The 14,917-nt window shown below is 37.5% G+C and overlaps 1 protein-coding gene across 9 annotated transcripts in view; it reads left to right on the top strand.

The window, feature by feature from the left end:
- Nucleotides 1-14,917, top strand: part of RIMS1 (regulating synaptic membrane exocytosis 1) — a gene marked incomplete at both ends in the record, with an annotated part of 309,016 nt that overhangs the window by 287,756 nt on the left and 6,343 nt on the right. For all 9 annotated transcript variants that reach the window (XM_084285036.1, XM_084285038.1, XM_084285037.1 and 6 more), the window contains one exon: nt 12,578-12,719. In XM_084285036.1, coding sequence (XP_084141162.1) covers nt 12,578-12,719 — 142 coding nt within the window. The remainder of the gene's footprint in view (nt 1-12,577; nt 12,720-14,917) is intronic.

The following is a 14,917-nucleotide window of genomic DNA, read 5'->3' as shown; positions in this document are numbered from 1 at the left end:
TATATCTTAATGACAGAGCCAGATCCTGTTTTGATCTCAGGTTTTGCCTTATGTGATTTTGATTAATATTGTATATAAAAATCTTTTTGTCTGTGTATCTCTTCTGTTTAAACCTGATTTTGAGGATGTGTTACCTGTGCAGAATTTACCTGTCTTGTTTTTTGCCTCCAGTTTAAGTGAATGTTTCTATTTTTATAGCAACCTTATACTCAATTACAGCTAACCTCTCATACTGTGAACACACCCAAAAAGAAGCACTCTCATTAATGATGAGAGTAATCCTGAGCAGCAAATGGAGCTTTATGTGTCAGTTCCAAGAAAAAATACTATCTGAAATAATTTGTGTAATATACAGATAATATGAGATTAGCGCAGCTGTTCCAAAGAGCCTGACCTTCAAACCAATAGCTCCGCAAGATTCAAGCATCATGGTATAATCCTGCTATGAAAGGCAAGTTTGGTTTTCTTTTTCATTTTATGATCTTCATCTATGAGCTAATATGTATATTGAAATCAACGGAAAGATGTAGATCTACTTGACTTGAGTTATTCTGTGCTAAGAGAGAAGCAAAACTTACTCTAAAAGTCAATTTTCTCTATAACCAGTAGTAAGCCTCTGTTTAACCAATGGTAAGCCTAGGACCATGAAGATAAGGCTTGTTTATTTATTTTCATTTTGTGGCACATACTCTGGGGAACCATCTTTCTGCATATATGCTATCTGCAAGTAAATTCAGACCTTGAAATCTGGGGTTCAAATTGACCGATTATTGTAGATTTTCTTGTTTGTTTTTATGATGTGGATTTGAAAATTTCCCTTTGTTACTGAGCTGTTTGATTTTCTGCTATCCCTTGTCATTTTCTTTGGTACTGATGTTCACATGCAATTTTTGTTTTCCAGTTTTTAAGTTTTTTTAAGACAGTTATTCTCACTTCATCTGGGATAAGCTTGTGAATGTCCTCTCTGTCAGAGCAGCAAGAAAAATTAGTTCTAAATCTTAACCTTTGCTTTTGCATAATATAGAGAGATGAATAAATGCCTGTTAAACAATTTGGAAGTATGAGAATTGATTTCATATTGTACCGCAATGTCAGTTCTTAATAGCTGGATGTGTTCTTATCTGTGCTATATTATATTATATTATGCAATATAATATAATATTATATTATGCAATAATATATATAATATAATATATATTATATTATATATATATTATAATATATATATTATATTATATTATATTATATTATATTATATTATATTATATTATATTATATTATATTATATTATATTATATTACGCAATATGTGGAGCAACCTTTGCAGACATTGTGTTAGTTCAATAAATGTGTATTTGATCATTGAACTTGCTAATATGCCTGCACCATAGCATTAAAAATAATGTAGTTCAAGTAGTTCTGTGTTTTAGTTGGCATATAGTTCTGTAAGTATTTTTGCCTCAGAAATAACCAGAAATTTTGGGAGGGAGTAGTTTTTTCTATAAAAATAGGCAGTATTAGCACCGTTTCATTTACTTTTTCTAATTCACCCTGCCTTGTGTTTAAAGGGCTTTATAATTCAGTAAACACTTGATGTCTGCTTATGTTTCTTGGCTCTAACTCTGATAGTCTCAATATTCGTGTATAATATATGGCTTTTTTTCCTTGTGCCTATATTTTTCTTAGCTTTATATCATGTTAGTAACAGATGAATTACACAGAGAAATCACAGAAGTCAACATTTGTAATAAAGAAATTTTGCTTTGTAATGAAAATTTAGCATAATTTATCAGAGAAAACAGCAAAACTGTTCTGCTTATATTAGTACCCCTCTTGACTTCCATTAGTAACCTTCTGTTGACTCTTGCCTCGTCTCCCTTGCCTTTGAGAAAGGAAACTGTTTCCTCACTGTGCAAGGTTTGCGACCCAATGAGAGCTGAGTGAATTGAGAAATGGGCACCCACATGGAGCTGTAAAAATAACCTGAATTAATTTTTAATAGCAAAATGAAAGGCATTATTGAAAGTCCTGATACCTCACATTTCTCCCTACCTTGCGTGGTAGTCAAAGTAATACTGAAATAGTGGCAACTTTTTTTTGTGCTGATGTCTATCTAAAAGGCACAGTTGAATCTTTGCATCTAGTCAGTACAGTTTTCTTCAGTGTGTGTTTGATGATGGACATAAAACAGCAATACTGGATGCAAACTTTACTATTTCTTAGCAGAGTTATTCTAGGACATTCATTTGGAAACTTTGGCTGAACGGTCTGTCTCTAAACTGAGTCTTTGTGTACAATTGTCCACTTCCAATAATATAAACACGAGGGGAACAATTATATCTTCCAGTTATGCAGTGTTTATCTAGCACAGATCCATTGCCCAAGCCCGTAGGTGTTTTTACATACTGGCTGTTGCAACTAACGTAAAACACTTCGGTGGCTATTACCTGGGTCAGCCCCAAATGTGAGGGGGTAGGTACTTACGTTATCGCAACAGAGCTTGCTTGGGACTTTCCGTAGGCACATTTCAAATAGCATTCAGAAGTAATGGAAAAGAAAATCAAAAGCAGTGTAAACCTTACCATGAGTACTTTGGCTGAAGAAGAGCATTGCTCTGTTTCATTGCTGAACCTTCAGTGTGCTCACTGATTTACCATGATCATGATGATAGAAGTATCATCACCAGTGTTTGGCAGTGTTGATGCAAAGGAGCAAGTCAAACAGCTATAATCCTGGAAGGGGCTGTTGATCATGCTGATAATAAATATACAGAATGATTTTTCCTTGGACTTAGAAGGAGTGCAAAGGAGGAAAGGCTGTGACCAAAGTGGAGGTTTTCTGGGAGCATATGGCATGAAAGCTTTCCCTCCCAGGGATTTTATTTAAACCTCAGTTTCTCCCAGGATTGCTGGCTTTGAGCAAGAGCCTGAGTGAGAGAGAACATCCTGCACACTTTACATGAGCGAAGCGTTTTGTGTAAAACTGCTGGACATGAACGCCACAGGTGACAGCTTGGTGTTGGGGTCTCTGCCATTTTTTTTTTTCTTAACATACATCATGAGAAAATTCCATACCATATTACTATGTGCTTTTAAAAAAGGGGTAAGTCACCCTCTCTATCAGGTTCTCAATGTCCTTCTTATAGAGCAAGAAGGTAGAGCTTACCTTAACAACAGCACTGTGTAGAAAATCTGTACTTATCCAATGAAACTACTTGAAAGTTTCTACGTAGATGTGGCATGAGATGTACTGTATCCCTGCTGCAGAGGATTTTACATCTGTTAGGCATCCATACAGTCCTTGCCAATCATAAGTCCTGTTATATTTTTATTATCTGAAATGCACCATAAAATTTATTACACTTTTCTCATTAATCATTTTACAATGCTGTAAATCATCACAACTTTATCATAAAAAGGACCTCAAGTTGCACCAGGGAGATTTGGACTGGGTATTGGGAAAAGTTTCTTCAGGGAAAGGGTGGTTATGCTGTGCCAGGAGGTGGTGGTGTCCCCATCCCTGGAGTATTTAAGAGACGTGTGGATGTGGTGCTCAGGGACGTGGTTTAGCGGTGGACTTGTAGTGTTAGGTGGATGGTTGGACTTGATGATCTTGTAGGTCTTTTCCGACCCAAATGATTGATGCTGTGATAACATCATGTGAACATCCCCTAGAGATAGATTTACTTCATGCATGTATTTTTCATTTGCTTTTCCCATGATAATTCATTTTGAAATATTTTTTTCTTGTGGGTGTGGGTTTTTTGGTTTTTGGTTTTTGATTTTACAAATGCTGTATCATTTCCTTTTTCCCTTTTATCTTTAATCAGTCTAACATTGTAAGTCTGTATGTACCGTATGTTGGATATCTCCTTTCTTTGTGAAAGAGAGAGGGAGAAAGCACATCACTGTCTGTAATGCTTGAGTATGGGGATTTTAAAAGTGTGTTACATTAATTGATTCTTAATTTGCAAGAGGAAAGCATATTATGTTTTTGGAATTGAGTATCCAAAAAAAATGAAGAAAACTATATGGCAGTCTGCGTCCTCAAAATGAAGTGTAAAGTTGAAAGGAATAATTCAGTAATGAAGTTCTGTTCTCAAAATACATGCGGGCACTTAGGAGGCAATTAAACTTTAACTGTGGAGTGCCCCCCTTGGATAGCAACATCACTAAGGCTTTTCTGCAATATAACTGTGAATAAGTATTAATGGTGCTTTCTCAGTTTTGCAGTCTTTCAGGTGGCTTTATACCAAAATTCATGCAGAATGAGTCAAAAACACCATGACAGAGAAATGAGTTTCTGGGTTTATCTGACTCTCCTTATCCAGTTCTGTACAACAACGAGAAAAAAATGTATCAAACAAGGTTGCCAAGAATATTTTGTGCTCTTCTCTACATGCAAATCACTAGAAAATACGTTGCTGAGTGAATTTTTGAACCTTTTGGCAATATTTTATGAAACGCTGGCTGGCAGGTAGTTCAGTACTTTCTCGCTGCAAGGCCCTGTAATGTAATCACAGTTGTAAAAGGAACTTGTGAGTGAAGCAACTTGATCATTCCTCACAGCGCTACGGTGCCAAGTGGCTGGAAGAGAGAGAGGCAACTCCAGGGATTCTTCTACCCAGAAACAGCGCGAGATATTTAAGCAAAGGTGAAGCTGCTTTAGGTGCCGGCTGCTTGCTAAGGATTATATCACAGCCAATGTTTAATTTTGCTTAAACCAGAGGTAAGCCTGTATTTTCTGCGTGTTGCTGTCACAAGCCTATGTATTAGTTTGATTTAGCTGCGTGTGTTAAGCTGGGGTTGTAACTTTGCAATGCTGCAGTCATTGAAGAAAAAACCTAGGTCAGTTTGATACTCTGTTGATCTGGGACACTGGAAATGATTTCTAAAGACAGTAATGTTTTTAAATTAAATGTCATACCGACCTGGAGATGCTGGTAGTGGTGAAATAAAACTTGAAGGACTTGAAAGTTGCAGTCCAAACAAATTAAACTGCAAAAGAGATACAGAATATTCACATCAATTAACTAGGTGGTAATTGCTGGGAGTAAAATGAGAGGACTCTTTCTGAAGCTGTAATGTGTTCTGGTTAGTATTTAGTGCTGTTAAATTAGGGCTGAGTTATTATTAAGAAACTTTTCAGCTGTACAAAAGGGCATGTAACATCTTTTTCCTAGAAGATACTTTCTAGGAAACCAGTGTTTTTGCCGTTGTTTCAACTTAAAGATCTTATGAATATTATTAAAGAATTAGGCTTTGGGTTTCCATTATGTACATTACATAGTCCTCAGGAAATTTTTTGAAGATGCATGGCAATAGTAAGTTTTCTTGTTACTGATGTCTTATAAATTGTCTTGTTGGTGATATCTTGTAAGACATTATCTTTTAACAATCATAGCATCACTTTATGTTTATAATAATAACGGTGAAGTATTTGTAATTGAAGGCTCTTATTTTAAAAAGTCTCAAATTTACTAAAATTGTAATGGCTGCACATAACCAAAAATGACTTCAGGATTTCATACAGTCATTTAAACACATTTAAATCCTTAAAGAAATAAAATTTTGTTTTAGTGTATCCGAAGAATCTGTTCTGCTTTCTTCTGTATTACAATTTTGTTTTCCCCTCCTGTATTAGCTGGCAGCTGTGTCCCAGCACCCTTTCAGTCAACAACTGTTACCTCTCTACTATATGCCAGTTCTATTCTAGGGGCTGGCCAGTCATAAACAATGGAGTAATGTAACACTGTGTTTTGCTGTAAAAATGTTCAAGTGCAAACAGCTCTTCTGAGCTTTTTTCTTTATTCCATGTCTTTCTCTTCCAGTCTGACAAATCTAAGGGTGTATGAAAAACAAGTGCTTGAAATTTCATAAACTGTTTATATAGTAAATTATTTGTTGAAAACGTGACTTTGTTATGTTACTAATTTCATTTCACTGGAACGGGCTTTAAGAGTTGAACTGGGCATGTGTACCTTTAACAGTTTCATTTACATGTTCTGATTTTATAAAGCTCTTTGCATATATGTGAACAAGGTAATTAAGATGCTGTTACTTCTGTGTGTTTATAAAGTGTTTAGTGCAATCCCAGCAGTAAAACCTCATTACCATATATCATCACTGATTGCCTCATTTTGGCTGACAGACAGCGGCTCATTTCACATCATTTGCAAGTGTGTGGACAAAACTATTAATTTGGAAATCTTTGGACAAAAAATACTAGTAATTTAAGAAGTCATAACTGAACCTCTTCTGAAGATATCCTTCCTGTTCCTTAAGATATTGTGCATCCTAAGCCATGTGTATTAGACATTAGACAGGGGGTTTTGTGTTTGTTTTGTTTATTTTTTCCATGGCATGGGCAAATCCTATTTATGAGGATAATCATACAAAAACACATGCTTGTTTTTACATTCTTTTAAGTAAATTTGCCTAACAACACCTTAAGGAGACAAGATTTGCAAAATCAGTTGCATAATCTTTTGAGGCCATTGTCAGGTAAAAAATAATGGCCTGATTTTTCAGGTTCTTGTTTACTCCTATTTTGAATATGGATCTTAAGCAGTTCTTGTCATTCATTCTGAAAGTTCTACTTCAGCTTTGTAGATGCCAAAGGGAGCTGTTGGATAAGTTACTTTCCTCTGAAATCTAAAAGCAAACTTTTAAGAGTTTGAGTTTGTAAGTTTGCTCTTGAGTGAGTAATGCGGTAAAAAGCTGAGGTTCTGCAGTGCACTGGCTAAAACACCATATGTTTTGCAAATGGCCCAGTGTTTGAAACTAAAGCATTAATATAACTCCTAACAGTGTTTCAGTCAAATCTTTTGTTAGGTTTGGTGCTTTTTATTCTTTTTTTTCTCTAAATATATAAGAAAAAAATATTGTGTATATGAAGGGATTAGTAGTGTTATCTTTTTTGTATTATCTGAAAATACCAGAAATGAGATTGGTTTTCCAACTGAATGTGTGAATTTATAAATACAGTTATGAGATACAGTTTTTTCCAAACTGCTGCCAAAATGTTATATCTTGATGATTTATCCCAGCTGAAAAGGTTAATATTCTTTCTAGAAGGTATTATTGTTTATAATAGTATAAATTTTGTTTTGGGATTTCTCATAATAAATAGAAATGGGAAAAAGTATGGGGTGTTTCATATGTGGATTTTAAACCTTGGGGTCAAACACCACAGAGTATAAACTGCATTCTACCTTCTTTGAATATGTTGTGCGATAGTTGGAGGGAACATTTAAAAGATCATTACTAGAATATTTCAGATGTCTTCTTATAAAAAGTGTGGCTGAACACATGAAAATACTGTGAAGTGTTGTAGGATAAAAACCTAGGAAACATTTGTGTTTAAATGTGATATTTTACTATTTATTTTCTGTATGTAGCTGCTCTTTTAATCTTCGAGACCAATCTACCATTGAGTTCATCTGAGAGATACACACGTGTAAAAAGAACAAAGTACATTTTGAATTATTTCTTCTTTTCTGTCTCTGACTGTTTTAGGACTATCAGCCAAGGGATGCTTTGTCAATTCATGTGTAAATAGAATTTGTTTTTGTTTAAATGTGTTACATGCAGAGTGAGTGGGATGCAGCACAACTTGTAACTCAGCAGGTCTCCAAGCAGCCAAATTTGAGGCTGCAAAATCAGTAACACATCAGAAAGGACCAGAAGGAAATGTGCCCTTGGCGTTTTTTTTTTTTTAATACTTCTTTGAATTGAGGATGACCCATAATACTCCAGTTGGCGTAGTCTTGGTGTCTCGCACAGGCAGCATGCAGGCCAAGAACAATATGGTTACAGTCCTGCCAGCTTTCAGTCAGAGCTGCCTTGGAGCTGTAGTCCTTCTAGGCTTTCTTCTTTACATGCATGAGTATGCTTGATACCGTGAATAATTTGCCCCTGAGTCATGCAATGACATTGTGTATTAGCACCTTCCTTACTGCTTCCATTAGGGGATCTAGCAATGGTGTATACTTTGCTTTCTTTAGTGTTCTTCTTTTGAAAAGGTCATGAATTTTCCATGCCATGTACCCATCTATGCAAATTTGATTCCTTTTTTTGGTGCTAACCACTTTGCCTGTCCTCAGGTATGATTTTGGGCAATGTTTGCTTGACGCACCTCTCTCCCTGTAAGACCATTTCAGTTTTGTCATCTTCTGCCCTACAGAGATCTCTCAAAATATCCTTTTTGACAAATTCACAAAGTCTCCAAACTCATGTCCCAAATGTCCCGTGGCATGAAATGCACACCTTGGCATCACATGATAAAAGCTTTACTCAAGCAGGCTGTGGCACAGCTCTTCCCATCTTTTCAAACTCACTGTACTGAAACAAGGGCAAAATGTCTCAGGAACCATAAAGCCAAGGCAATGATGGAAGAGGGCAGTTGTACCTTTGCTGGGACATTAGTCATTTGGGGCTGTTTGTCCTGGCATTGTTCTCTCTGAATTGGATGCCTTTGGAAACCTAAATCTTGCTTTGAGGTATCTCTGGTAGGCCATCCTAATTCTATAGGTACTGTCACTGACTCTCTTGCTCATATAATTCTGTTGTCAGTAGTGTTTTTCTCCTGGCTGCTGTGTTTGGAGGTGATTAAGAAGCACGGAAGTTGGGACACATCAATTGCATTAACATTTTATGCAGTTGCTTGTCAGACTGAAAATGAATCACTGTAGGCTGTGTTTATAAAATCTACACTGAACTAGAGAATGGCGCATAGTCCTCCCTGTATTGTAGCAGGGATGCTACAAGGCTGTTGCTGAGTTTTAAAGTGTGCAAGCTAAGTATATCTTACAGCTGCAGATGGCTGCTTTATGATCCTTTTGCGTCTGTTATTAATCCTGCAAAAATGTTTATCACATTTTTTTTCTAGCTTTGTACCTGTTGAAATATGTGTTTGGATGGAATTTATGCACATTAATCTGCATTTCTGCATGCAGAAATCCTTACACAATAGACACAGCAGATAGAAGTATACAGAACATTTGGGAATAAATTTTGCCCCTAAATGGTATTCAGTATAGAGACAGTTTATCTTCAGTCTGCACAATGAGTATAATGCAATTTACACAGTGCAGGCAAAGAACTGTAACATATAAATTTTAATTGTATATATCAAACTAATAAAAATCACCAGCAGGACCAAGCACTCTCCAATAGATATTCAGACAATAGCTTAAAATTTTCTCAGTATATCATAGTGTAGATATTAAGCCTAAATATTTTATGAAATTTTACTGTTCATATAAAGACAAGGTTCCAAAGGTATATGCAGAACTGCTAGACTGAAAATAATGCAAGATGAAAAGATGAAGTTTTATAAAAAAACATGTAAAGAACTGTAGAAACTCTGTTTATCAGACCTGCATTTCATTGTGCCGTCAAGGCAGGACTGGAAGCTGCACCCCAGAGTGACTCCACATTACCTGGGACCCTTCAGAAATAGCAGAGGTTCCCAGCTCAGCTCTGCTCTGTAATTACCTTGATGCCTTGCAGAGCTAGGTTTTGCTGAGATGTTTACGAGAGTGCACCAGAAAGATAAATTGTCCTCATTTCTTTTTGTGATGTAGGTAGACCAAAAAATAAAATAAAATACAACATGCATAACTGACCTGTGTAAAACTTTAAAAACCTGTGAAACCTGTGTTCCAGTTCTTAGTCCTGGGCAAAAGCAATTCCCTTTATGCCATAAAATTCTTTATGTATTTTACCATTCTGTCTTGAGTTACTTTTATGTTGTATTTGATTTTACTGCAGAGTATTAATATTGAAGTTATAAAATAAAAAATGCAGAGGGCTCAAGCTTTCCCACAAAATGTTGCAGATATTGATAGCAGTTACAAGAGGAGACGGAAGAATTTTTTTATTTTTATTTTTTTGATTTTCAACCTAAAAAAAAATTGTTGATGATAAACAAAGGAGTGTAATCCAGCATGGTAAGACAGAGAGCAGTGGCTTGAAAAGTATTTGGAAACGGACAATCTGCTCTATACAGCACAGTGAGATAAGGTTGTTGGCTTGCTCATGGCCATCCACAAGGATTCCTCCTTCACAATTCTTTGCATTTAAAATCTCTGATGCAGAGAGGTATTTTCAGGCAGCAACATGAATGTTATCCATGGTAATATTAAATTCTGTGACAAATACACTTGCAATTTTCAGTCTCTGCATGGCTCAAAGCTAAAATACTAATTTCTGTATTTTAGTCAATGGATATTTTTACAGTGATTATTTCTATGAATACATTTTTTATTATGCTTTCCTAGCAACCTGGCTCTCATCCCTGGGTTTCTGCACCCACTGTGTTGTCCAGGTGGCCCAGCGCAGCATCTCTTTCCTAGCTTTATGACAAGGTCGTGATGATCTTGTTCCTTCAGTGTCTCATCACGCCAGTTTCCTGAGACTGGAATATTCACAGGCAGCCTCATTCAGATGCCTGCATTTTAGCCTCTACCATACTTTATCCTTCTGGTCGTGCTGTCTGATCTGGCTGGCTCCAGAAAGGATTGCAAGATGTAAACTACATCATCTCATCCACTATGTGGAAGCAGATGGAAACAGAGGTACTTTCAGACAGGTCCCAAGAAGAGAAAGAAGCAGAAAACAGCATGGGTAGCAAATGCACAGCTATTGAAAATGTGAAAATCCTGCTTTGTCATAGGACTCTGCATGTAGGTTATATATCTTAGACTGCCTTTTGATTCATTTTTGATTCTCAGCTTACATTTCAGTGTTGACTTGCTAGACACATCATCTGTTTTTGAAGGTAAAGCATAGGTTCAAAAAGTTACGTTCTGATTTTCTGCGTATGGGGTCACTCAAGTTTCATGAAGTACCTTGTACAGCCACCTACATCCTCTGGAACTGGAGCCTGCTCTGGCTGGTGTACCTCTTCTAGCCTAGTCTGCTGCATGTTTAGAGGCATTGAATAATGCATTTTCAGCTGACCAAGCACTGGGAATTTGAATTGCAGTGTCCCACAGCAAAACCTCTGAGCCGTTAGTCTCAGAAGGGACTAAAGGGTCTGTGGCTGTCTGGAAGTAGCCAGTTTCTTTCTGGGAGGCATTTGTTTCTCTGCTCCTGGATGGCCGTAGATAAACACTCCCCCTTCCAGAAGGCTTGCAAGGAAAACCATTGCTGGGGCAGTGCCTCTTCTCAGCCCAATATATGAATTCTTTATTGTTTTGTTCCTGTTTTCCATCTCTCCAATAGCTCCAAAGAAGTGATAACCCAGACAGGGGAAGAACTGTTCTCTCCTGTGTAATTTATCCCTGTCCCCCAGCAGCTCCACAGACCCAAAGGGCAAAGGCCAGTTGTCCACAGCAAGTGGAAGCTATGGTGGGGCTTCGAAATCAATTGTTTTTATTGTAAGAATGGCCAAGGTCTGTCATAGCCTCAAACATCAATGATGTCTGTGTGAAACAGGAAAGCGAAAAAGTTTTCAGCCTCTGTAGGTAGAGGTGGAAGAAGCTTTTGTTTTTTTTCAGATGCTCCCATGAACAGACTGTGAAAGGGAAATAAAAAGTTCATGGAAAGTGGGTGAAGTACTTAAGTGAAGAGGAAAATGCAGGAGAGCGTTTCTGCATGTGTTTCTGTGCAACTTTGTGAAATCTACTGCTTTTGTGAGAGAGATTAATGTTGCCCTTTGAATGATAGGCTGAATTAAATGAAAATGAGCAGGATGCTGAGTTTGAAGTCAACACGGATTATTACATTATATGGAGACCTTGGTAGAAATATTTCAGTTAAAATTTTTCAGAACAATGACTGTAATTTAGGAGCATAATATTTTCAATGCAACAGCAAAATTCATTGTAACTTGGCTGGAGCCAATTGCACCTGGAGCTCAGGACTGCCTGTGGAAGGGACTGCAAGTTTTTCTTGCTCAAGGGTAACCCAAAACCTTACAAGTGGAGCTCAAAGGGCAATTCAAAGAATGCATGATGGAAGCTTTTCCAAATGGACCAGGCTGTTAAAAATTTTCACAAGATTTGCATTACTTTGTAATGTTCATTTGCAAGCCTAAGCTCTGTGAAGTCCGTCGTCTTTCAAGGGGAGTCTCAAAGATTTTATTCTGCTTAGAAGTTATGTAAAGTTTACTTTGTGGTGAAAAGTAAGATTTTGCTGGGTCAAAATATGTTATTATATTTTTGATACCAAGTAGTAGCATTTTTCTGTTAAAATCATAAAGGGTTTTATTTCTTCTTTATTCTGGAAGAATTTAAAATTCTTCTGTAGTCACCCAAGCAAAGGTGGCTAGAGACACCTTACTGAGCATATGTTTAGCATACGCTATCACAACCATTCTGTCCACATTCCAACTGTATAAAGGTTATTAATAACTCATTAATATAGGGCTGTAGCCATTTTAAAGAGAAACAATCACCAGTTTGCAGCTGAAGAAGAGACTTTCCTTCCTTTGTGAGAATAGCCTTTTTGTCTTCTGAAATAGTAATGGTCAAGTCAAACCATTTTTTTGAGGAAAACTGCAAGGAAAGGCTTTGTGCTAGATTGTCATTCTAACTATCACTTTTTTTTTTTTTTTTTCCTATCTGCTTTCAGAGGCTGGCAACAAGAAATTAAAGAGCACGATACAGAGAAGCACAGAGACAGGAATGGCAGCAGAGATGAGAAGTCGTATGGTTCGACAACCAAGTCGAGAATCCACTGATGGCAGCATAAATAGTTACAGCTCTGAGGGCAAGTAAGTGGCATTAAAAATATCAGTAATGTATGAAAAGTTTCTTTTCTTGTAAAGAAAACAGAATGTGAGCACAGGTCCCAGCTTTGGCTGAAGGGGGTAGCTCTGTGCATAGATTCTTCCTCTTGAGAAAATGTTAGCAAAACTGAACTACATGTATTTAGGCATGCCATACAAAGTCATTGAAAATTGAAATTGAGAGGGGACTTCTGAGGGTTTCACATTCTCCCTGCCATCCTGTGAGGCATTTTGTTCATCAGAAGAGAACTGAATTCAGAGTGCACTATTCAAAACAAAACATAGGGGTAGTTTTTCTTTGAGTTGTGTTTGGATTAACTCAGAGTTAAACTTCAAACGTTGTGTGTAAATCCCGGTGATATGAAACTCTGCTCAGTAATACTGTACACAAAGAAAGTTTAGTTTGGAATTCGTCCAAGTCTTTTATTGAGAATTGTAAAACCAGAGTCCAACTGCATCAGCGAAAATCAGCCACACAACTGTGGGTAGTGGGGCAGCTGTTTTCATTCACTGATGGATGACTGAGTCTCAAGGAAAGGAGAGTAGAGGCTGATTTGACACAAATGTGTGCATCCTTCTCAGAGGTCTCAATGGGGTTCTGCCTTGTGTGCAGAGGCACAGTGGTCACCAGAGAATTCTTGGAAGTTGCCTTCCTACAAAAGTGGAAACTGGGGGTAGGGAATTCCAGAATTCCACCTTATAGACCATGTGTGTGTGAAAGGATGAAGAGCCAGAGGCAACCATGATGGTGGCAAGGAGATGTGTAAACGTGCATTTTCTCCATCATGAGACAATAGGGCATTACCTTTACCCTTCATCACTCCTTCTTCCTTATTCTCACTATGCTGGACTGTCAGTCTGTAGGGCACCAGTCACTCACCATGCTGATGAAGGGCCAGGTAAATGGGACCACACTAATACGGAAGCTGGGGACTGGCAGGTTAGCAACATGGGAGAGTTAGGAACCTAGCGCTGAAGGTGAGGACCTTTTGGCTTGTTAGAGTTAGCAGCTTTTGGTTGATTCCTGATCCTCAAGATGCTTCAGCTTCATTTCCTGACTTAGTTTACACTTAACCTTAACCACTGACATTGATGTCAACATCCCTGTTTCATTCCCTGCAAGGGTATAGAAACAGTGAGGCCAGTGAAGTGAGAAGAACAGCTGTATCTGACAGTGACTTCCTCTAAAGGGAAGCCAGGGAGAATGAGCTAAAGGAGGCAGATAACAAGACCCAGGTTAAATAGTTACATATGTCTTGCTGCAATGAAGGAAGAGAAGCATTTCTTTAACAGGATGCAATGCCATGGATAAAAGGGATGCCAGACGGCTCTGCTCATCATGGAGCTGTACTTCATGTCTTAGAAAACTTCTCTGAGGTCTTACATTTTTCTGTGTTTCTGTGATTTAGCTGTAGATCATAACCTCGGATACTCTGTGAGCTTACTTGAATATCTTAGAACAGTGTTAGTTTACAGCAGCTTTAGGTTTAGTTCACAGTGAAGGAAAGATGTTAAAAGTGGATATTCTTGTAAGAAAGATGACCAATAAGCCAATCTTTTATTGTACAGTCACTTCCCCCACATGCATCACTTATCTTATTTTTAGAACATGAGTTGGACTTAAGTACAAGGTGGAGGGGAAGCTGCACCACTGCATCACACAATCAGGGGTGTATGCACTGTGCCACCTGATCCTAAAATCCTCTTCCTCCTTTCTTCTCCTGGGCATTTTTCAAACATTAGAAGTGTCACATTTGACTTCAGATCTTACTGCTAGTGTGAGTATGAATTGTTTTTTGATAGTACCTTGTACTCAGACTTCCCCTGCATTTGTATGGCAAAGCTGTTTACTAGGTTTATCCTTCCTTCCATGAGATTCCTATCAAAATCAGCAGGAGCTTGACCTTGGTTGCTTGAGTAGCATTTTGTGTGCAGTTCACTCTTACTGTAGGCAGGTAATGATAACAATTAGGAGGTGTTGGTGTTGAATTTGCATGGACAATTTTTCCTTCCTGATGAGTATACTTTATGATGCTGTCCTTAATTGCAGGCTCACCTAGTTAGTTTATTAGTGTTATGTTAGTGTTATGCCTCATCCTGCATTTTGCAATACCAGTGAGATAAATAACTTTGCTGAGATCACACAGTCCTACAGTAGATACCCCAGGTATCACATTATGTTC

This window comes from Netta rufina (genome assembly GCF_964035555.1).
Source record: "Netta rufina genome assembly, chromosome: 3".
NCBI classification, from domain to species: Eukaryota; Metazoa; Chordata; class Aves; order Anseriformes; family Anatidae; genus Netta; species Netta rufina.
This window is presented reverse-complemented; position numbering and strand designations above follow the sequence as displayed.